General features: G+C 36.7%; 2 protein-coding genes across 3 annotated transcripts in view; one reads left to right on the forward strand and one right to left on the reverse strand.

Moving 5' to 3' along the window:
* LOC132152124 (myosin-11-like) overlaps positions 1-23244 on the forward strand; it is a 28163-nt gene extending 4919 nt beyond the window's left edge. Inside the window, exons 3-42 of one of the 2 annotated variants that reach the window (XM_059560834.1) lie at positions 698-854; positions 2703-2730; positions 5133-5232; positions 5645-5671; positions 9835-9927; positions 10017-10080; positions 10205-10303; positions 10447-10590; positions 10709-10804; positions 10889-11007; positions 11159-11311; positions 11395-11568; positions 11798-11971; positions 12198-12312; positions 12532-12725; positions 12853-12974; positions 13215-13284; positions 13638-13798; positions 13879-13987; positions 14152-14283; positions 14373-14579; positions 14706-14843; positions 14921-15044; positions 15143-15314; positions 15460-15672; positions 15797-15941; positions 16043-16249; positions 16378-16482; positions 16596-16748; positions 16836-17084; positions 17169-17381; positions 17494-17706; positions 17789-17950; positions 18046-18174; positions 18592-18680; positions 18951-19074; positions 19289-19497; positions 20383-20491; positions 20659-20831; positions 22866-23244. In XM_059560834.1, the coding sequence (XP_059416817.1) occupies positions 698-854; positions 2703-2730; positions 5133-5232; positions 5645-5671; positions 9835-9927; positions 10017-10080; positions 10205-10303; positions 10447-10590; positions 10709-10804; positions 10889-11007; positions 11159-11311; positions 11395-11568; positions 11798-11971; positions 12198-12312; positions 12532-12725; positions 12853-12974; positions 13215-13284; positions 13638-13798; positions 13879-13987; positions 14152-14283; positions 14373-14579; positions 14706-14843; positions 14921-15044; positions 15143-15314; positions 15460-15672; positions 15797-15941; positions 16043-16249; positions 16378-16482; positions 16596-16748; positions 16836-17084; positions 17169-17381; positions 17494-17706; positions 17789-17950; positions 18046-18174; positions 18592-18680; positions 18951-19074; positions 19289-19497; positions 20383-20491; positions 20659-20831; positions 22866-23007 (5607 nt within the window). In that variant the 3' untranslated portion in view covers positions 23008-23244. The remainder of the gene's footprint in view (positions 1-697; positions 855-2702; positions 2731-5132; positions 5233-5644; positions 5672-9834; positions 9928-10016; positions 10081-10204; positions 10304-10446; positions 10591-10708; positions 10805-10888; positions 11008-11158; positions 11312-11394; positions 11569-11797; positions 11972-12197; positions 12313-12531; positions 12726-12852; positions 12975-13214; positions 13285-13637; positions 13799-13878; positions 13988-14151; positions 14284-14372; positions 14580-14705; positions 14844-14920; positions 15045-15142; positions 15315-15459; positions 15673-15796; positions 15942-16042; positions 16250-16377; positions 16483-16595; positions 16749-16835; positions 17085-17168; positions 17382-17493; positions 17707-17788; positions 17951-18045; positions 18175-18591; positions 18681-18950; positions 19075-19288; positions 19498-20382; positions 20492-20658; positions 20832-22865) is intronic. The other variant, XM_059560835.1, reaches the window with a different exon arrangement.
* Positions 1-24818, reverse strand: part of LOC132152130 (ubiquitin-conjugating enzyme E2 G2-like) — a 96207-nt gene that overhangs the window by 20579 nt on the left and 50810 nt on the right. The gene's annotated exons all lie outside the window — the stretch shown is intronic.

A 24818-nucleotide genomic window follows, 5' to 3' on the forward strand; every position in this document is an offset into this window, starting at 1 on the left:
ATTTTTTTGTACACTAGTATTTATTCATCGTGACAGGAAAAATGTTTTTACATTTAAGTTCATTGCACCAAGACATTTTTAAAAGTCATTAAATGCAAACTTTTTTTCAAAATCAAATGAAACCAAGATAAATGGGAAGAGTACATTTTTAAGAACTTGATCTTTATTATCTTGGATGCTCATATTTGTCATTGACCCACTGCTAACATTACATACTACAGTGCATAACATATTATTATCAGCAAATGCATAACATTTATAAATAACTCTGTTGTGGCCAAACCGAAGCAAAAAGAAGCAAAAAATACATTGACGGCCATTTAGCTTAAATGATGATGATTTGCAAGTACTAAAGCTTAAGGAAGAGAAACTATACATTTCCCAAGAGTGAGGGGTAATAAGCTGTAACATCCACAGGCCACCAAACTATGTTTGCACTCAGATAACAAAACATAAATTAAAAAAAGTTTTGCTCTAAGGATTTGGGAACAGGAGTCTTCCATATGGAATATGCATCACCTAAGCTTTCAAATATAATGAGTTAAAATATACAGACTCAAGCCAAACTTCCTTCAATTTATATTTTACGACATTGTACAACTCGTTACTGTGCTGCCCTGTCTCCTTGTTGTTCTTTACTTGATGGATTCATAACACTTCATATACAGTGGAAAACCGAGATGTTATCTTTCTTCAGACATACTCCGGGCTGTTTTGCGTGGTGGTGAACCCCTATAAAATGCTGCCAATCTACTCTGAGAAGATCATTGAAATGTACAAAGGCAAAAAGCGCCATGAGGTTCCTCCCCATATCTACTCCATCTCGGACAACGCCTACAGGAACATGATGCAAGGTGAGGCCTGGTCTGCTGGATGTTGACACACTCACTCATATCTTGATTACAAGATCTGTATGTTTGGATTTTAAAATAGCCATTGTCTTTGAAACTTCAAACTCAAGTGGATCCAAAAGGCATTTTATTTCACTAATTGGCAACAGAACAGTGTAGAATCTCCATACACCAGTGAGCTCTTTGAATGTCATCCGTATTTGTTGAAATGAAGTGTGTGTATTAGCAGGTCAGTCAGTGGTGTGAGGGGCGCATACACACATGCCTCAGAAGGTCACACATCTAATGCCATCTCAAACACTTTGAAACTTTCAACCAATTTAAACAGCTAATGTTACCCACAGAGGTTTGAAGCTGTATAATAGAGTGAAATTAGGTGCTAAATAAAGAGAAGAAGAACCACAAGATATTTTACACCTCTGTGAAGTTGTTGTTTTGCTAATGAACTTGATACATTAGCTCATGTTATGAAGAAAAGTTAAGCACCTAAGCTGAACAAACCTTTCTGCAAAGTTTGCATGGGAATATCTCAGAAACTGTTATCTTATGTGAAACACGCAAAAAATTGCTTTCATAAAGCAGAAGTAGGAAGATGCCTTGTTACGCTGTTCGTCAAGAGTAATTCTGCTCAGTTCACTTCTTATTAAACTGTTTACATTAGACAAGACATATAGCACAAATGTAGTCCAATAGCACCTAAACATCTAATGACAAGACATCGTTAACATGCTTTGAGGGATTCCTACAGCTACTGTATATCCTGAACCATTGATGGTTGATGACGAGTTGATGACGAGTAAAAACATGATCAGCCATGAGCATCAGTGTTCACATTCCTGCTCGGGCTTACACTGATTTCCCTTTGAAGTCCAGCACGGTTTTCATGCTTGACCGAGTGGTGTAGCCTTTTTTGTAATTTAAAACATCAGGATTCCATACAGGATTGAATGGAAAGGAAAACATCTTACAAGTATATTCATTATAATAAATGTATTTGACTTTTTGCTTTTCATCAAACAGTCTGCAGTTTCCCCGTCGGTGTGTTTAGACTTGGTTTTCTGCGTCCCGAATGCCTCGATTTGTGCCTTAATTAGGAAGAAACAAGGGAACAGACTTCATGTTGTATGTGGAAACCTGCCCAGCTTAAGTCATATCCAAAATGAGCAGCAGTCATTCATTGTGTTTACAACAGAAGACGTTCTATAGTACTTGAGCAGAACAGGCGAGCTCACATTCAACTGATTAGCTTGTTGGGGTTTCGGCGAGCCTCCAGGACCATATATAAGAACCAAGCTCTGTTTGAATTTAAAGTGCAAATTCATTGGCTTGGAATTGTTCAGAGAGCAACATATTTTGTTTGACCTGATCAACTACTTATTTAATAAATATCCAATAATATATGGGTTTTTATTTTGATGCTGCCTTCTGGACAATTATTGGCGTATGGTTGATATTAAAAACCTTACATGGAGCCAAGATCATCTGATTATTCTAATTTTCGCAGTATGAATCAACGACTGTCCCATTGCTGAACTCAGTAAGAATTGTGTTGCATCTCTCAAGAGAAGAGTGGAGTCAGTTTCTTTTTCAGCAAATCAAATTGTTGCACTGCAAATGAAAGATTATTAGATTATGTGCATTATTGGATGCTGTAATAACAATGGTAATTGTTCATATACCAGTTCACTTTCTGTCAAGACCTCCCCCCCACCCCACCTCCAGGCTTTAATGGAGCCTTTATGTGTTTCATTATGTTCAAAAATGACAAAGGTATACTATCTTGCCGTTTCCATGAGCACCATCTTAAAAGTTTCCTTGGGCCCCTGTAATGTCTGTCATTTCTTTCTACAGATCGAGAGGACCAGTCTATTCTTTGCACGTGAGTTCTTTTCATTGTTTTTTGCATCAATTAAATTAGCTTAAGCTACGTCCTTGATATCCTTGAGCTATGGAAAGGCGCTATATAAATTAAACATATTATTATTAAAGCACTGCTTCTCAAAAAGGACTCGCAGTAGGAATAATTAAAAGTGTTAAATTGGTCAAATAAATAAAATAAAATAACAAAAAAAAAAAGAAAAACATACAATCAAGCCACATTTGTTCTATTTGAAGAACATCTAGTTCTTGAAATTATTGGAATCACGAAATGAATCATGGTTAGTTAAATATATCAATACTTCCGAAAAAGAAAAAGTTTTAAAACAACCAGCTTTGTCATAAATACAAAGGTAATGTCTTAAATAGCTAAAAACACCATTACAAATAAGCGCATTGAGAATCAAAAATTGTGTTAACATCAGTGTCTTGTAATGTTCAAAATGTTCATTTTCCTGCATTTTTTAAAAAACACATAGCATTGTAATCACATTTTAGAAGGCAGATGAAGCCAAAAGATGTTATTCAGTGTTATCTGACAGTGGTTAATGCCATGTCATCCATGTCGGTTTACTGTTTACATTCCTGAAAAAAAGTTACATTTTGACAAATTTAGACTAATGATAAACACTTCAAGTACCTTCTAATATAATATTTAACAGTTAAAAAGATGACAGTAACCAAATCATGAGTAGTAGACATAATTTAAAACTAATAGAGTCCTTCTACTAGGACATGTTTTTCAAAAAGTCCTCAGCAGTGGGAACAAGGCAGATGAACCCTGAGTATCATGTCTCTTCAGAATCGGCCTACTCAGGAAATGTGCCCCCGTCCTGATTCTAAATCCAGATCAAGCATGCTGGCTTCATTTATGTTTGTTTTTGAGTCATTACTGGGGATGTGGATTGCATCTGTGCAGGCCCCATTACAAAACATGGCCTGTCCTGAAAAAAATAATAATAATGCAAAAATAGCTGTTGCTGAAGACATATATTGATGTTCGCGGGCAATATCATTGTTTTATGTCTGTGCTATAATAAAACAGCTGTGAAATATGAGGAGGTGTTGAAATAAAACGGTGTTGATTTGATGTGTCAGTGTGGGAGGCACCCATAGATACTGTCTGCAAACTTCCTCTGAATGTGCAATAGGAAATTGAAGCCATTTAAACTGCTCTGGGGCAACCGTTGCTAGGGCACAGAATTCCCTAATGACATCAGGATGTTTCTGTATGGCTTCAACTCTCTCATGGAGTCGTTTGTTTTTTTTTTTGTTTGTTTTTTTTTAAGCTGTCTCAAATAGATTTTGGGAGATTGGAAATGACCACCCAAAGAGTATTATTAAAAATGAACTGTTAAAAACACATGGATTGTTAAAAACCACTGATCTGAATCTGAATCTGCATGTGTTTTCCCATACATCTTATTTAATGTGGTGTATGGGAATAGTCCAATACTTTAATCACCACTTGGCAACAGCAATCATAATCATGATGAATTTTACTATACTGTGTCATAAATGGTCAAAAACTGTGAACTGATCTGAGGGCATCCTGCTCCTGCCAAAGAACCAGCCCTTCGGCTGCAGCAGGGCCTGTGGATCCCAGACTCAGTTTTCCTAATATGGAAATGTCAGCATGATTGTTCTGTAATATCTCTTTTGTATCATAGAAGGTGATAATGCTCTGTAACCCCTTGCAACAAAGTAAATTATATATGATAATCCAAAATATTTGTAATAAAATTAACTTTTATTCAGCAATGATGCATTACATAGATCTTAACTGACAGGGCAGACTTTTAAATTGTTAAAAATGAAAACCTATTTCAAATAAATGCTATTCTTTTGAAGTTTCCATTAATCAGAGAAATCACAATTTCCGCAAAAATATTCAGCCGCAAAAATGTCAACTTTAAAAATAAGGAAACTTTTCTTGAGCAGAAAATCATTATATTAGAATGATTTCTGAAGGATCATGTGACACTGAAGACTGGAGTAATGCTGACAGTTCAGCTTTGCATCACAGGAATAATTTACTTTTCAAAAAACAGATAACAGTTAGTTTACATTTTAGTAATATTTCACAATATTACCGTTTTCCTGTATATTTTAATGTAGCCTTAGTGAGTCTTATTTCAGTGACTTGTGACTTATTTCAAAAACATTTTACAACGTTACATAATTCAAATGTCAGTCGTTAACAGTTATTTAAAAAAAATTCTCGTGTACTGATTTTGATGCCACATGCACTGATTAATGTGGCATTTCATTAACACAAAAACAAAACCTAAAACCTAGACTCACTTAAAACCGTGATGCCTTGCAGACACTGGTATTTCCATCATTGGTATTACTGAATAATAGAAAACACAGTTTTGTCATTCACTGTTGTGTTCTTCCTAGTGGTGAATCAGGTGCTGGGAAGACAGAAAACACCAAGAAAGTCATCCAGTATTTGGCTGTAGTGGCCTCGTCCCACAAAGGCAAGAAAGAATCAAGTGCTGTGAGTAAAGTCAAAAAAAAAACTTTTTCTGTTTGATAGTCGCTGTCTTCTTCTCAAGCCAATACTTATTGGTTCAGTCATCAGTTTTTGCCCTTGCTTTGACCCCATTCCTTTAAATTAGGGTGCAAAGGTCAAACTGTGAACAGATAAGAAAACTCCTTTCAGTCTTTTATGTTTGATATCATATCCCATTTAGCACAAGTTAATGCTGGCTCTGATTTTGCCTGATACCAACATATTATTTTACATGCTTTATTATATAATATTATAGATTATATGCTGCTGAGCCATTTGTATCCCAAGGAAATCAAGACTTCTGCATATGCTAAAGGAAAAACCAGTGAATGCAACAGAATGTTCTTAGTTTACACGTATCTAATGACAATGTCCTTAATGAATTTCCTTTAAATAGCAACATACAAGACAACAGTTTGCCTATGTGAGTAAAAAGGATTGTACAAAACTCCTTCTTGTGTGGGTTTGAGAGTCTGCATGCTTGAGTTTCTCACTGAGAGTGACATTTGACAAGTCTTACATTGAGGGACCGTAGACAAATAATGTACCAAAGAGCCCCAGTGTTCGCATGATTTAAAAAAAAAAATTATTAGATACAAATAACAAAATCAAGATTATGCCGTTAGATCACGTGTGTGCCATTCCCCCATCTGAGGTGTAGTTAACATTTTCTTTACCAGAGTGGACGCCTGGCATTGAAACAGTCTGTCTGAGCACAGTGTGTGTGTGCATGCCAATGTTGAGCCTTTTGAATTGATGGTTTCATATATCATATTGTTTTTCCTTGATCACCTATTAATCTACCACAGGTTAATGTGCATCATCTGTCAAGCTCATATGTGTGTGCATTAGGAATATAAATACCACCTCAGTGTAGATCTGTGCTAATGTGTACTTACACGGTACGACATATGAGATATGCATGGAAACCAAAAAATATGCACACATTATAGCTGTTTTTATGACATTTTATGCAGATCTGCCATGCATATGAGCTTAAAAGGGATGTCCATAATAGTTATGTTCTTGGTTCCTAAAGTAGTTTTGTTACACTTGAATGCACTACTTTGAAATTTACTAAACACTTTTTCTGATATCCTTTTTTTTATCATGTAAGAAAAATGTATTTATTATTGCTCTGAAAAGTTCAAGGTTGTTTGTGTTTATATATTTATTTTTCAGTTAAACTTAAATAAGGTTAATTGTGTACAAGTGAGAGAGAACATCAGAGTATGTAAGTGGAGTGAATCATCAATTACTTTCAGTCAGACTCCACTCCGGGTTTTTAATTTCCCTCTTGTCGTTCGATCTCTACTGACTGGTATGAGAAACCTCAGTGTTTGCACCCAATTATTTTTTCCTACTCTATTTTCTAACTTCATGAATGTTGTTAAAACAGTGATCCATTAGCATGATCAAATGAGCGTTCAAAAGTTTGAACAGACTACTGATCTGAAAGATGAGATTGTAGTTTAATGTAAAAGGAACACTTATGGCACGTTTACACGACAATAATGCACTAAAAACTGAAAAGTTTTTTGAAAATTTAGTTTGTTTCACTGTCGTCTGTACATGAAAAATTTTCACACAGATCAGCGAAAATGACTATAAAAGCTCTACAATGCACGCCAGCACAGTAGTTGTAGATTCACTTTGTAAAGAAACAAGACGCAGCTGTGTTTCAAAAGCCCCTATTTTCAAGCCCCTAAAAACACAAAAGTTTTACAGTTTTAGTTGAAAACATTGTCGTGTAAATGCCCCTTTAGTCCACATTTAGAAGTCTACACTCATATTTACTCTTTGTCATTAATTTTTACCAAACATTTTAGATTTTTTGTCTTTCCCAACCTTTTTTTTTTTTGAAAGTGAAAGTTAGAGTGAAGTGACGTGTGGCCAAGTACGGTGACCCATACTCAGAATTTGTGCCATCCAAGTGCACACACAAAGTAGTGAAAACATACACACACACATTGTTAACACATATCTGGAGCAGTAGGCAGCCATGTGCTGAGGTGCCCTGGAAGCAGGTGGCTTGCTCAAGGGTCTCACCTCAGTTGTGGTATTACGGGAGGAAGAGAGCGCTGGTCATTCACACTCCACACCGACATTCCCTGCTGGACTTGAGACTCGAATCGAAGTCTGACTCACTAACTCTAAGAAGTCTCGGTACCGGCATGGATTAAAGGTGGGGGGAGTGAATGTACAGTGCTCTCTCCATCCTTCAATACCACGACTGAGGTGCCCTTGAGCAAGGCACAAACCCACAACTGCTCCCCAGGTGTTGCAGCAAAAATGGCTGTCCACTGATCTGGGTGTGTTCACGGTAGTGTTGTCAAAAGACCTGGTATTTCGGTACCAAGTTGGTACTAAAAAAAATTAAAATTTCACAGTACCAAGTTTCTTAAGTACCGGTGGTACTGATTACCCGGTCAACCCGGATCTTGATGCATACAGCGCTATGATTTTCTGCGAAGCAGAAAACGCAGACGGAATCTCAAAATCCAGTCATGAAAATGAAACTTACATTTTAATATGGACAGTCGTGGAATAAATTAATCAAATCAAATCTCTATACGGACCAGTATTTGTAAATGTTAAGCTGCAAAAGTTGCTTGAAATATGAATCCTGCATGTTCTGCGCATCTCTGTGTGAATGAATGAATGGCAGAGACGTGCGGGTTTGTTTACTACATAGACTGAAGCGCGTGACGCTTGCAGTAATTTCAGCATCTGCCGTTTCAATGAGGACATAAATACATAAACAACATCACCAGAACTGTTCTGAGTCACTTTACAAGCATTTTACTGTTTCATTTGAGTAAAACCAGTGTCAATTTAAAGGTATTCATGGTAGCCCATCAAAATAAAAGTTCAATTTTACATAAAAGCTTTGTGCTAGAAATATTATTATTATTTAGTTGAATGTATGTGATACTGGTACTACTGTTGAGAAAATGTATAAAACTTAAATCACGCAATATTTCTTCCATGTTTTAATTTTAATAGCAAATCCCCTTTATTTACCAAAAAAGAAAATGTGTTTAAATTTCATTAATTAAAAGACTAATTAAATTTGGGTGAAACTTGTTTACTGTTTATCATAATTATATTACTTGTAGAAAAACTTTAAACACAATTGTAAATAAGTATAAAGAATGGAATCGGTTTTATTTGTAGTGATAAAAAGTTTTTTTTTCTTATCATATTTTTGTGTTTTGCTTTGGTACCGAAATTGATACCGAGAACCGTGGATTTTCACTGGTATCGGTACAGAATATTGAAATTTTGGTACCCTGACAACACGAGTTCATGGTGTGTGTGAGCTGTGTGTGTGCACTTAGGATGGGATAAATGCAGAACACTAATTCCGAGTCTGGGTTTCCATACTTGGCCACATGTCACACTCACTTTAATCACTACGGGTAATTAACTTGTTGTATTCGCTATGGAGCGCAAGAGAAAACACTAATATTTCCAAAACTGTGACAGTTGTGACTTTCCAAAGTAAGACATCTCTGCTCCCCATTCCTCTTCCATTCCACTCCGCTCACATACTATGAATGCAATTTCATAGGTCAGTGAAGCTGTCATCTGTTAGCTGATATGCTTTGCCCTGAGAACACAGAGAAAAGCTGCTGAATTCAGCCAAGTGCTTAATGAATGTTAATACAGTCTTACATTCTGCCAACTCCGTCCTCTTTCTTCCCAACAATCTCTCTGTCAACAGTCTCTCTGTCTCCATTCTAAATGTTGCTTCTTCTCCTTTTTTTCTAGTTTACTTTATTTTTCTTTGTCAGTGTCTGAAGCTATCAGCGATCTTCTTTCCTTCTCAGCAGCAAGTTATCTCTGGTAGATATCTTCTTTTTATAGATATTTTCTTTTTTTGATGCTCAGTAAGAAAGTAATTGAGAGTCTGTGTTACCGTTGAAAGGTTTTTCTGCGACGTTTAAGTCTAAAAATGAGAATCTAATTATGTGATCACATGACACCAGAGGCTTTGTATTGCAAAGGCAACATTATGCTTTCTAATGACTCTGTGTTTCATCCCACTGAGTAACTTTTATCTTGTTAAGTGAACGCTTTAAGATCTATAATTGAGATCCATTTCATTATCCCCATTAATATGTCCTCTCTCCACATGCTCCACAAGTATGACCTCAACCACTCCTTTTGATATCCTTGTATAAGGTGGACATGCTTGGCAGGGCTTCTCATTGCTTGAAATTTGGCAGCAAATAGAGGCACTCTTTTAAACTAAGGGGATTATGCCCATCTAAATGGACATGACCTAATTTTTTGTGCACTGTTTATGATACTTGCATCTTAAGTATTGATTCGGGCTTTTGAGACACACGTCAAGAAACTATTTGTTTTACATTTATTAAACTTCGCAAATTTGTTCTGACAAACATTTATAAAGTTGCATTGTACCCTCTAAAAGAGGGCCTTTTTTGTTTTGTTTTTTACTTTTTTTATTTTTATTTATTTTTTTATTCCAGTTTTCTGGCATGTGCCATTCTGCCTTTTTACTCCTTGACTTGTTTTCTATAGAATTATTCACATTACTCTCTAACCTTGGTACTGTAGGGTGAGCTGGAAAAGCAACTACTGCAGGCCAATCCAATTCTAGAGGCCTTTGGTAATGCCAAGACCATCAAGAATGACAACTCTTCCCGATTCGTAAGTTTACAAATGCTGTATGATAGCAGATGTTACAGGAAACATCAAGACTGTAACTAATGCATGGTTTCATAATAATTTCTTCACAGGGCAAATTCATCCGCATTAACTTTGATGTGACAGGTTTCATAGTTGGAGCCAACATAGAGACCTGTATCCTTGAAGATTTTACATAAGCCATATACAGATGCAGCACAATCTCACATCTTGAAGTAGATTATCAATTTAAACATTTTACCTATGCAGAGTTTAAGCCTTAATGACCAAACCACTTAAGATCTTTTGGAGAAATCTCGTTGTATCCGACAAGCAAAAACTGAAAGAGCTTTCCACATCTTCTACTACATGGTAGCTGGAGTAAATGACAAATTACGCGGTAGGTGGAGACACTCAGTATATGAAAACATATTCGAATATGGTGACCATTTTTGACAGGATGTTTACCTTATGAGAAATTTGTAAATGCAGTGATGTTCTAGCATAAATGGCACTGTTGTGATTTTTATTCTCTACTTGTAGAGGAGCTTTTGCTTGAAAACTTCAACAACTACCGTTTCCTCTCGGCTGGCCACGTCCAGATTCCAGGCAACCAAGATGATGAAATGTATGAAGAAACAATGGAGGCCATGGATATCATGGGCTTCACTGTCGAAGAAAGAACGGGTATTAAATGCAATTAAATATACATATGGTGTCCTTACAACAAGAGACATTTTCTACTTATTAAGAGGTTTGAGTTCTTTAGTAAGATAATTAATATTAATATTAATATTTTTTTCAGATGTCCTCAAAGTTGTCTCAACTGTGCTTCAGTTGGGTAACATTGAGTTCAAGAAAGAGAGGAACCAGGAACAGGCTACCATGCCAGACAATACAGGTCAGAAACTTAATGAAAAGACTTCTCAGGCTAATATAAACCAATTCAGATTGAAATGACAGCTTAAATGTGTCTCATTCTCAGCTGCTCAGAAAGTTTGCCATCTCCAAGGCATTAATGTGACAGACTTCACTAGAGCCATTCTGACGCCACGAATTAAAGTGGGTCGTGAGGTTGTGCAAAAGGCCCAAACCAAAGAACAGGTGAAGAGAGTGTATAGTTGTGCTGCAAGTGTAAAGATGTGGAATGTGTGTAATGTCGCTCAGATTCTGTGATGAAACTGAAAAACCCCTGCATGATTGTCTTTATGGAAATACGTACAGTATTACCAATAAGATACTTTTCTCCCAACAGGCTGATTTTGCCATTGAAGCTTTAGCTAAAGCCATGTATGAACGTTTGTTCCGTTGGATCCTTCTAAGAGTTAATAAGGCACTGGACAAGACGAAACGTCAGGGTGCCTCATTCCTGGGGATCTTGGACATTGCTGGCTTTGAGATCTTCGAGGTTTGGAAAAACTGAAAGAAAGTAATTAAATTTAGTTAAAAAAAAGATTAAGGGTAATGGCATTTACTGTTTTTCTCTTTCAGGACAATTCTTTTGAGCAGCTCTGCATCAACTACACCAACGAGAAGCTTCAGCAGCTGTTCAACCACACCATGTTCATCCTGGAGCAAGAAGAGTACCAGCGTGAAGGCATCGAATGGAACTTCATCGACTTTGGGCTGGATTTGCAACCTTGCATTGAGCTTATTGAAAGGCCGGTAAGTTTGAGTGTGTGTAGATTTGCAGGAATATAACGATTCTTGTTCTTTGAAGTTTTGAACTAATCAAACTTCTTCCAGCAGAAAGCTATAAGGTAATCAGTGTCTTTTGATTCAGTAAATTTATCATAATTGCTGTAACACACACTTTTGATGGTAGTTTTACAAGTAATGATTTCTTATTGTTACAGAATGTAATATCTCTCACTTTCCTGAAACTCCTCCACAGAACAATCCTCCAGGCATCCTGGCTCTGTTGGATGAAGAGTGTTGGTTTCCAAAGGCAACAGATGTCTCCTTCGTGGAGAAACTTTGCAACACTCATGTTAATCATACTAAGTTTGCTAAACCAAAGCAACTGAAGGACAAAACAGAATTCTCTGTGCTTCACTATGCTGGACGGGTAAGTTCTGATTTGAAGGAAAGATTGATTTATTGATTTACATGTAGAGATTACCGTGATCCAGACAATAATATCCCAAGAAATACAGTTTCTGAAGCACGTTCAGAACTCATAACTGGCCTGCAAGATACTGTGTGGAAAAAATTCAGATGTGCACAGTTCATTCTTAGTGGATTGTTTGCTCTGTATTGAATATCATGAGCCAAACCTACCCTTTCTCAATTAGGTGGACTACAATGCCATAGCATGGCTGACCAAGAACATGGACCCTTTAAATGACAATGTTACAGCACTGCTCAATAATTCCTCCAATCCATTTATACAAGATCTGTGGAAGGATGGTCAGTATTAGCTATACATGCATCTAATTTCTCAAACACTACATTTACAGATCAAAATTGTTGCAAAACCAGTCAGTTGAGACCACTGATCAATGTTCATAGTTGGTGTCACAAAAATAAACATGATTTACATGTTCCCACCTTTTTTGTTTGGTCAATATTGCAAATTTTAATTGAGATAATAATAATGGCTGACATCTAACTTTTTTTAATCCTCAGCTGACCGTGTGGTTGGATTGGAAACCATTGCCAAGATGTCAGACAGCCTTGCACCTGGTGCCTCTAAGACCAAGAAGGGCATGTTCCGTACTGTGGGCCAGCTTTACAAAGAGTCTTTGGCCAAACTAATGACCACACTGCACAACACGCAGCCAAACTTTGTCCGCTGCATTATACCTAACCATGAGAAACGGGTACGTCACTGCTGCATTCCATGTTAAAATCAGTGGGACCATTGCTGTTGGCTTGGCATAAACTGTATTTTTAGTCAAGTTTTGTATCATTCTATATGCATGTTGAAGGTACTTTTTTCACCTTCAGGCAGGAAAGCTGGATGCCTACCTGGTGCTCGAACAGTTGAGATGTAATGGTGTGCTGGAGGGTATTCGTATCTGCCGACAAGGATTTCCCAACAGAATTGTCTTCCAAGAGTTCAGACAGCGGTGGGTAGCTTAATTTATTTTTTAGTTTGAGCTTTTCATTTAATGAGACTAACTGTCCTATTGGCTTTTTCTAACTGCATATCAAGTGTAACAATATAAAAAATTATCCAGAATTCCAGAATCATTTCAGAACTCCAGTTTGCAGTTGAATACAAGTGTGATTACATATGTTGTGCCAAATATAAATGGTACAGGTTTTCAGTCGTAATGCTATTCTCTTCGTTTTACCTTGGCATACAGATATGAGATCTTGGCACCAAATGCTATTCCAAAGGGCTTCATGGATGGCAAGCAGGCCTGCTGTCTGATGGTAAGATGTTATCCAATTAAATCTTGTTAAAGAGCATGTCGTTGAACAAAAACATCTAAAGCTTACACTTGCAAGTCACATTTTTATATAGTCTCAATAATGATCGAATCATCACATTTTACTCCTCTTTTCTTTATGGAATTTTACCAGTAATCCCGCCACAGTTATTTCATTAATCTGCTAATTTGTATCTAATTGTGGCATCCATGGTTTATTTAAAAAAAAATGCTGAACCATGCTTTCACCTATTATTCCTTCATACAATTAGAGACACTGACTAATACATGTATAATCAAAGCCAATTGAAAGTGATATTGTAAGTGCTTCTTTCTCATACCTAACCCTCTCTGTAGATCAAGCACCTGGATTTGGACCCAAACCTGTACCGTATTGGTCAGAGCAAAATCTTCTTCCGCACAGGAGTTTTGGCCCAGCTTGAAGAGGAGCGTGACCTTAAGATCACAGTCATTATCATTGCCTTCCAGGCACAAGCCAGGGGATTCCTAGCTAGAAAGTGGGTAGAGTTTATAAATACAGTATTTTTAAAAATAGTAATTTGCAATTTGAGTTATTCTTAATTTAAACTATGTGCAGGGCTTTTGCTAAGAGGCAGCAACAACTAACAGCTATGAAGGTGATCCAGAGGAACTGTGCTGCTTATCTGAAACTCAGGAACTGGCAGTGGTGGAGACTCTTCACCAAGGTTAAACTTTTCTGTATTTCTATTGAATAATGTGACTATAAACAAAGTTTTATAGTTTATGTAACTGGTTGAGCATGGTACAAAGATTAAAATTGTGTCTCCCTTGAATACATTAAGGGTTTCTGTTAGTATTCATCTAAACATGTTTCCATTAATGCCCACAGGTGAAGCCTCTCCTCCAGGTGACACGCCAAGAAGAGGAGATGAGTCTGAAGGAGGAGGAGCTCCATAGGGCTAAAGAATCTGCACAAAAATTTGAGATAGAGCTAAAAGACATTTCAGTGAAACACACACAGGTATGACGAAATCCTGACATTGTCTTATTGCATTCAAAAGCAAGGAGGACAAACACTGAATATAAATGATATAATCCTTCCATCTGTAGCTTATGGATGAAAGGAACCAGCTCCAGGAGAAGTTGCAGGCTGAGACAGAGCTCTACGCTGAGGCAGAGGAAATGAGAGTACGGTTAGCTGCCAAGAAACAAGAACTTGAAGAGATCTTGCATGAGATGGAGGCCAGGTTGGAGGAGGAGGAGGATCGTGGTGCAGCACTACAAATGGAAAAGAAGAAAATGCATGATCAGATCAAAGTATGTTTTCATTTAATGTTTTTTATTCACAGTCAACAAACACTTTTTCAAATTCAGTCCTTATATCTATTTAAACGATGCTATTTAGTTCATGGCACTATCTTGTCTCTAAATGAACATTCTCAGGATCTTGAGGAACATCTTGAGGAGGAAGAGGATGCTCGTCAGAAGTTGCAACTGGAGAAGGTTACCTGTGAAGCCAAGATCAAGAAGTTAGAGGATGATATCCTGGTGATGGACGACCAAAACAACAAATTACAGAAGGTTTCATTTCAACTTTTTTAAAGATGACGTATTTTGGTAACAATCAGAGAGTTCATTTTGAAGTGCTATATCTGCAGGAGAGAAAGCTTCTAGAAGAAAGGATAGCAGATTTTAGCTCAAACCTAGCTGAAGAAGAAGAAAAATCCAAAAACCTGACAAAGCTGAAGAATAAGCATGAGTCAATGATCTCCGAACTGGAGGGTTTGTCCATTATTTACTTCTGATACATGATGATAATGTTTGTTTGGAAATTCAGTTAATTCAGTCACAAGTTATCATATTTTTTTTATAATCTGCAGTGCGCTTGAAAAAAGAGGAAAAGACTCGACAGGAGCTGGAAAAAGCCAAGAGAAAGTTAGAGGGTGAATCAAATGATCTTCAGGAGCAGATTGCTGACCTCCAAGCTCAGATTGCTGATCTGAAAGCCCAGCTTGCTAAAAAAGAGGAGGAACTTCAGGCTGCGCTGGCAAGGTAAAAATATCTTTAATATAAAATGTAAAATGCATGATTTTTGACAAATATTTTAGAAAAGAAGCTAAATTGAAGATACTTTTGTGTCACAATTCACACAGAAACCTACAGTAACCTTTGTAATCTCTCTCAATTTCTGTTTCAGATTGGAGGATGAGACAGCTCAGAAAAACAATGCATTGAAGAAGATCAGAGAACTGGAGGGACACATCTCAGATCTTCAGGAGGACGTAGAATCAGAGCGGGCTGCCCGGAACAAGGCTGAAAAAACCAAGAGAGACTTGGGAGAAGAGCTCGAAGCTCTCAAATCAGAGCTGGAGGACACATTGGACACCACAGCTACTCAGCAGGAGCTCAGGTGTGTGTAGATACAAAGATCTACATTTTATTCTGATGTGGATTGTACTGATTTAATATAGTACACACTGAGAGAGGCTTTACTAGACACCATTGACCTGATCGTCAGGATGCATATTTTTTAGGGCCAAACGTGAGCAGGAGGTCACACTTTTGAAGAGAGCCATGGAGGAGGAGAGCTGTCTCCACGAGGCTCAAGTGCAGGAGATGAGACAGAAACATACCCAAGCTTTGGAGGAGCTTACAGAGCAGCTGGAGCAGTCCAAGAGAGTAGGCAACTATATCCAGTATCAACGTTATTTCTGTTCATATGTTTAATTTTCAGAAGAACTCCGATTGCTAATGTAAAATATATATGAAATGCTTCTTAGGTGAAGTCAAGCCTGGAGAAAGCCAAGCAAGCTCTGGAGAAGGAAACAACAGAGCTCCACGTGGAGATCCGTTCTCTTACTCAGAGCAAACAGGATGTGGAACACAAGAGGAAGAAGGTGGAAGGACAGCTTGCTGACCTGCAGTCTCGTTTCAATGACACCGAGAGGCAGAAAGCCGAGCTGGGGGATCGGGTTTCTAAAATCACTGTGAGTGATGGTGGAGGATGTATTATTAGATATAATTATGCCACGGTTGGGAGAACCTACAACATGTTTGTTACTTCAAACATCTTTGAGGAAACAGTGTATTTAACATGCAGTTCTTGCCCTGGCAGGTGGAACTAGAGAGTGTTACCAACCTTCTTAATGAAGCAGAGGGGAAGAACATAAAACTTAGCAAGGATGTGGCTAGCTTAACTTCTCAAGTTCAAGATACACAGGTTTGTGCAATGTTATGTAGTGTTCTTTGATTTACAGCCTCAAAACAGAAGCATAATTTAGCAACGTGAACGGGATTTGAGTTGTTGGCCGACTTGCATTTTGACATTTTTAGGAGTTGCTGGCTGAAGAGACAAGACAAAAGCTCCAGTTCTCCACCAAACTACGTCAAATGGAGGATGACCGCAATGCCCTTCAGGAGCAGCTTGAGGAAGAATCGGAAGCAAAGAGGAATGTGGAGAGACATGTTTCCACACTGAACATTCAGGTAAGGTTAACAATAAGATGAATAATCTGTGGTCTTGCAACATTAAAACCTTAATATTTACATTGTGAATATCCCTTGTGTCCACAGCTCTCAGACTACAAGAAGAAGCTGGAAGAGGTGTCGGGTAACGTAGAACTTTTAGAGGAAGGTAAGAAGCGGCTGCAGAGAGACCTGGAGGCAGCTAATACTCAGTTTGAGGAGAAGGCAGCAGCCTATGACAAGCTTGAGAAGACCAAGAACAGACTGCAGCAGGAGCTTGAGGATACACTCATGGATTTGGACAACCAGAGACAGCTGGTGTCCAACCTTGAGAAGAAACAGAAGAAGTTTGATCAGGTTTCTGATGATTTCTCAAAATATTACACACTGAATCAATGTTTTGGATGTGGGTGTATCTTCACTTCTGCTATTTCCTTTCAGATGCTTGCAGAAGAGAAGAGCATCTCTAATAAGTATGCAGATGAGCGAGATCGTGCAGAGGCTGAGGCCAGAGAGAAGGAGACCAAAACACTGTCTTTAGCTAGAGCTCTAGAAGAAGCTCAAGAAGCTCGTGAGGAGCTTGAAAGAGCCAATAAAGCCCTTCGTGCTGAGATGGAGGACCTGGTCAGCTCCAAAGATGATGTGGGCAAGAGCGTAAGTTCAAATAGTGTAGAGCAGACCACTAAAAAAATGTCAATCATAAACAAACCTTCCATCAGGTCATTAAAGTCAGAAACATTTCAATAAAGTAATTTCCAAATTTTAGGTGCATGAGCTTGAGAAGTCCAAACGTGGCTTGGAGGCTCAGGTAGAAGAGATGAAGACTCAATTGGAAGAGCTGGAGGATGAATTACAAGCTGCAGAGGATGCCAAACTGCGTCTGGAAGTCAACATGCAGGCTCTGAAGGCCCAGTTTGAGCGAGATCTCCAGGGCAGAGATGAGCAAGGGGAGGAGAAGAAGAGGCAGTTGGTCAAGCAGGTGCAGTATTGCTTCTTCTCTCAAACTGTGACATCCACAACCATGTGTATATATGGGTTACGATAAACATTTGAAATAATAGGTGCGTGAGCTGGAAACTGAACTTGAAGATGAGCGTAAGCAAAGAACTCTAATAGCTGCTTCCAAGAAGAAACTGGAGGGAGACATAAAAGACCTTGAGGGCCAGGTTGAGACATCTAACAAGGGACGTGAGGAGGCGATCAAGCAGCTCCGTAAGCTCCAGGTGAAAACAACATTTTATAACTGGATGAATTCACTGAACTCCAATTATAAATGTAATACTTTTAGTAATTGTGCTAGTGTGTTTTTATAACTTAGGCTCAAATGAAAGACTTCCAAAGAGAGCTTGATGATGCTCGAGCTGCCAGGGAGGAAGTTTTATCCAGTGCCAAGGAGAATGAGAGGAAGGCCAAGACTCTAGAGGCTGAACTTCTACAGATGCATGAGGTGAGGCTACTATGAATAACATATTGAGGTAGTTTCTCCCGAAAAGAGGTGTGTATGGGGCTATTTGTTAAAATATATATATATATATATATATATATATATATATATTGTTTCCAAAATAGTACAATTCTGTCTTATATGAATTGGCTAAATTAGGGCTCACAGAACCCTTATGGGTTCATGATGGAACTGCAGGGGTTTGATAGTGATAGAAATACAAATACACATACAGGATTACGTTTAAAATTATAAAATAAATTGATATAGATATTGTAATTGATATTTATGAAATGTATTATGTTTATAGGAATGCTTGCATTACTTAAACTCTTAAGTAATCTTAATTCTTAAAAGATTGAGTGCTTGCTTGTCTCACCTTTATTAGTAAAGAATTAATTTAATTCTCTTAAAATGTAGGACTTGGCTGCAATTGAGAGGGCTAAAAAGCAAGCTGAAGCTGAGAGAGATGAATTGGCTGATGAGCTGGCCAGCCATGCATCTGGAAAGTGAGTATGACAAATAAAATATCATAGAAATATTTAAATCCTGCAGAATTCATTATAATCCTCTGATAGATTGACTTCCGTTGGAACATGTGGTTCACTGTTACAATTAATGGTAGACATACTTTATTATGACTGTTTGTATGGGAGTGTAGTTCTAGATTTCAGTTATGGAAAACATTTCACTTTAAGACATACCAGCACAGCTTGTGTACTGCAAATTACAGCAAAAATGTGCTATAAGCTAATATGTGGTTTGACTGAACCTCAAAGGTCTGCACTGGCTGATGAGAAGAGACGGCTGGAAGCAAAGATCCAACAGCTGGAGGAAGAGCTGGAGGAGGAGCAGGGCAATATGGAGATGCTTAATGACAAGCTGAGGAAGAGTTCCCAGCAGGTACATATTTTAAATGGAGCCCTGACCATTCGTGGCAAATATCAAGAAAATTCTAAAAGAATTTGATTTAAAGCATTTAAATCTTATCTTAAATTAAGGTTTACAGTTTGTAGCCATAAAAACACTCATCAATGGAAATGCCATTACGGAGACAGAACTTTGTGATTTGTATGAAAACCATGTCATTTTCTCAAAAATTTTCTTCATCCTTCAGGTTGACCAACTTACCAACGAGCTCCAGGCCGAACGCACCACATCCCAAAAGAACGAGAGCGCTAGACAGTTGATGGAGAGGCAGAATAAAGAGCTGAAAGCTAAACTCCAGGAGATGGAGAACCATGTCAAATCCAAATTTAAGTCCTCCATCACTGCTCTTGAGGCCAAAGTGGCACAATTAGAGGAACAACTTGATCAGGAGAGCAGGTAAGTCTTTTACTATAGCAAAGGATTTCGATTCCCAAGGAGTGGCAAGGGGGACCAGAAAAAACATAACAGAAATTTAAAAAAAATGTCACAAATCATATTACCTAAGAAATATTGGCCAAGTTTTTGCGAGATAAAAATATGTATTCATCTCTCCCTCATTCATACATAATTTGTTCATGTGTTTGTTCTTAGCTTGCTATGGTAGTAGAATAATTTTTTTAAATCTTCAGTGAAAAAAAAAAATTTATCATCTTAAAAAGTGCTATACAAATTTAATTTCAAATGTCTCTTTTGTGTTGTGATACTGTGTATAATTCTTTTTTTATAAGATTTACATTTTTATTTTTACAATATAAATGTTTTCCAGATATTATTTAATAATTAATTTTAAACGAGTACAATAATAAACAAAAAGCCTTTTTTATTAAAGACTTATAATGCTGAACAAAAATATTCACTTAATACTACACAAAATAAACCAATTCACGACTCATATACAAGTAAATACCTTTATAATGTTTCAAAATACTTCTGTTTCAAATGAATTAATAAAACTTGCTATCCACAAAAACAATTTTAACATTGATATTAAGACATATTTGGCAAATCAGCATTAGAATGATTTCTGAAGGATTGTGTGATACTAAAGATTGGAGTAATGATATTAATAATATTTCATAGTATTGCTGTTTTTACTGTATTTTTATATATTACTGACCCCAAAATTTTGTATGGTAGATTATGCACTGTAGATCTCATAACAGCCAACTGAATAGTCAAAGCTTTTTAAAGCACATGATTTTATGTCACAGAAGACGTGATGCTATCATTTCATCCTGTTTGATGGAGTTCGGTTGTGACAGATGTTTCTTTCTAATGCAGAGAAAAGCAGAACACGGCAAAGACGGTTCGCCAGAAGGATAAGAAACTAAAGGAGTTGATGACCCAAGTGGAAGATGAACGAAAACAAGCAGAACAATATAAAGACCAGGTACGCCATAAAGCAGCTACTCTTCCATACTCTTTCTTCTCTTTTTTTCTATATTTCTCATACAAAGTTTAGGGATCATTCGTAAATTCAGAAGGAAAGGGATCATGTATTTGACTAAACTAGAATGTAGTTTGCACCTGGCTCTGAGCAGTGTTTCTCTTTCACAGGCAGATAAGGCGAATTCGCGTGTCAAACAGCTGAAGAGGCAGTTGGAAGAGAGTGAGGAGGAGTCCCAGCGAATTACTGCAGCCCGCAGGAAGCTTCAGAGAGAGCTGGACGAGGCCACAGAGGCCAATGATGCCATGAGTCGTGAGGTCTCTTCACTCAAGAGCAAACTCAGGTGCGCATAGTGCTCCCAAGACCTGGTTCAGCACCCCAGAAAGTCCCGAAATCTTTGGGCAATAACTACTACTAATAACTAGCTTTTGAGCTTTGAGCAAATTCTCAGCACTTGTTAACGCAACCCAGATACCTTCCCTTTATAAACTGCAAACGGAAGATTGTCTATCTCTGTTGCAGAGGCAATCCTGAACCCACACAGTGACTAGGCAGGTACCTCTGTGCTCAAAAGTTGACACAGAAAATGTACTCCTCACAAATATTTCCTTTCACTTGTCACACATATATTTCTTGCATGTGAGAGTGAAATATGGTTGATTACATAGACTTAGGTTTTGCAGAGTGTGCACATAAGGTATGCTTATTCTGTCATCATTTACTCATTTTAGTTTTGTTCATTTTCAAAACACAATTGATGACAATAATTAAAAAAAAACTTGCTTGAAGAGTGACAAGCATATTTATAAACTGAAATCAGTTCAGTGTTTCTTGAAATAAACTACTGAATTCATATAGTTTAAATACATTTTATAGCATGACATGAACACTTTATTGACCAATCAACATCCATGACCATAACTATCCATTTTAGACATAGTCTATATATTAGCTATTCAGTGTTTATGAGTGCTTCCATCATTAATGATTGCCCCACTAAATCCTAATTGAATATGCTTGATGGAGAGCTCATTCTTGCACAACTAGACTTCATTTTAATATTTATCATCCTATATTTGACCATATTTCCCTATTCCCTCTCAAAGCATGGTTCTGTTATCTGAACCAACCTCATTTAGCCTGTTTACAGTTAACAAATTAGGTTTTAACGATGCCTTTAACCTCTTACAAATCTGATGTCTATCGCTTTTCACTGTAAAGGATGCTTGTGGCTGTATTCTGGTGACATACACATTAGGATGCTGGTGTGATTTAAAGCTGTGTATTTCAGATGCACATTTGTACTGTGAGAACTCCACACCAATCATTCATCAATGAAACAAAAGCAGAAAGTTATTTGACTGTAGTTTTATCATGTATTTCATATTTCTCACTTTTATATCACTACTTTTTGGTATAGTATACTCTTAATAATACAGTGTTTCTCTCAAACCTGAGTCTACTGAAATCTTTTTTTTTTTTTTTTTTTATTATTAAAATTAGTATTAAGGAACACAACATGCACCATCTTCCCATAGCTTACTTATAATGAGAAGTGCAACACAAAATAGATATCTTTAAGGGCTCCCTGCAGTTTTTTAATGAAAATAAAAATTTGATGGTTTAACATTTGAAAAAATAAATGAATTAATTAAGACAACCATAAATATTAATATCGAACGTTTTTAGTTGTAATGTAAAACAATGATTATTATTATAGTTTTTTATTAAATAATATTTTTTTATTACATGGCGAAATATTACACAAATAAAATAAATGTTTTATTTAGTTTTATTTCTTTCGTTTTATATATTTATTTTTTCATATAGATAATTGGCCAAATTATGCAGCCCTACAAACAAGAACCTGGTATTTTTTTACAATCATATTTTTGCACAATTTTTTACTGAAAAGTTTTAATTGTTATTATTTATCCAAACTGTGCAGCCCTAGGTAACATTGTCATCTCACAGTAAAAAGGTCTCTGGTTTGTGTCCCAGCTGAGCGAGGAAGCTAGGAGGAAGATTCAAATATATAAATCATTTCTATTTAAAACTGAAAGACTGCCAAATTGAACGTGTTGGGAAACTTTTTCCATACAATTGCTTATTGATAAATCACACTTTAGGATTGTGACTACTAGTTCACTAAAAGTTCTGCAATTAATTATTTTTTTCTTTTTATTAACTTCACTCAAAATGACTTATTGTAGGCTTTGCAAACAGTTTGGGATTATGGAAGGTTTCCTTAGTTTAAAATGGTTATAAAAATTAAGATGCTATTTAAGGGCTAACACAAATGTACTGTACCAGGTACCAAGCAACATTCAGTGAAAGTCCATGTGATTTTATGCTAAGATTTGTTGTATCATTTCAGACGAGGCAACGAGCCATCATCTTTCAGCAGTACACCGAGGCGCACAGGTGGCGGCAGACGGGGAATGATTGACAACTCAGACGCTGCAGAGGATGATGCGGACATGCAGGGCGACTACAATGGAACCAGATCTAATGAATAGATGCCTCTCACCATACTGTCTTAAAGACCTTCTTATTAAAGAACTACAATTTAATTTTACAATGGTCATTATTTAGATCATAATTATGTTTTGTTTGACTGCAACAAAGCACTGCTGTTTGGCCAGTCATGATTTTATAGTTTATTATTATTATTATTATTATTATTTCATTTACAACAACCCTCAATTTTTATTTCGTGGGTGCAGATCTGCTCATATTCCAGTAAAGCATCATGAGATCTGCTATTCCTTTTTCCAGATTCTTTAATTATTCTTAAACATTTGAATGAAACCCGGTGGTCCTAAGACCTAGTATTTGCCCTCACTCAGGTCTTGGGTAAAAGACCATCTGTCGGTAAATGGCTGTTCACTGTTTTTTACTGCATAACTGTCCCTAAATATACTGCACTTTCTCATTTATTTGGTATATATTACTATATTACATACAGCTTGGACATTTTCTGATAAAATTTGTGGAGCAATTCTGGAGGACACTTTGACAGATTATTATTATCTTTTGTATTTTTTTGGAACACCAATAACTAGTGTGTCATGATGTCAAGTTTACTTAATTTTCATTGCCATAGATACACCAGGTAAATGTGATTAAGACAGCAGCCTCAAGAAAGCGTCCTAAATTGAAATTTTATCAGTTAAGGTGTGTGTCATGCCAGAAACATATTTATAAAACTTGCAAAACATTCATTCCTTTTTATACAGTCAGGTACCTTGGAAATCTCTGTAATTTTCTAAAGTGTTTTATGTTCCTTCTGAATGTTTACTAAAAGTAAAACAAGCCTTTTCAACAGACAAATACTGTGGAATTAATTTCATTCTCCTACAAATATTTTAATATTTTAAATAGACACACTAAAAGCAATTAAAATCTAACCTGTCAAATAGATTTCTATTGACAGAAAATGCCTGTAAAAGAACTTTGAAGTTTTGAATATATATATATATATATATATATATATATATATATATATATATATATATATATATATAAAATTTTATTTTTCCATTTATTTCACTTTTTCACAATTTACAGTATGTTGGGAATGGCATGTCTTTGGATTTATTCACTTTATCTATTCTTTTGTGAAACCACATGCACATGAAATAAAGTCTGGGAAAAAAAAATTTTTTGTGTCTTTAAATCATTTTTACATGATAATATGCAAATCAAAATAATTTGTTTGGTGACACCCAGAACCGGCCCACACCCACATGGATTTCACGGATCTGGGCCAACACCATGTTGCTGTCTGGGGATTTTTCATCTTAAAGCACGCAATCAATCCTTAAGAACCCCTTTAAATAAAACTTAATAAAACAAGTTCAAATGATTTGTTTGTATTTATTTATTTGAAACAAAAATAAAATCATTACTTGCACGCCAAATAGCATGCTAAAAAGCAGTAAAGGTGTTTTTCAAAACAATGGTAAGTATTATTAGCAAAACCTCAAAAAGGATCCAAGTAGAACATTATTGGTAGAAAACTTTGGCTAGCATTCTAACTAGGGTCGTGAATCTCACTATTCGATTCGACTCGATTACAATTCAGAGGCCCACGATTCGATTTGATTACGATTAATGATGCATCAATGCATCACAATGATGTCATACATCCTGTACGTATATTAGGGGTGGGAATCTTCAGGCACTTCACGATCCGATTCCGATTTTGGGAGTCACGATCCAAATCCAAAATTATTCTTGATCTACATTTTTTCCCCAATTAATTCTTCTGCTGTGCAAATACATCTTAACAACTTTACATCCTAAACAAAATTGCAGTTATATGCGT

Source organism: Carassius carassius, chromosome 10, assembly GCF_963082965.1.
Source record: "Carassius carassius chromosome 10, fCarCar2.1, whole genome shotgun sequence".
In the NCBI taxonomy this organism is placed as follows: Eukaryota; Metazoa; Chordata; class Actinopteri; order Cypriniformes; family Cyprinidae; genus Carassius; species Carassius carassius.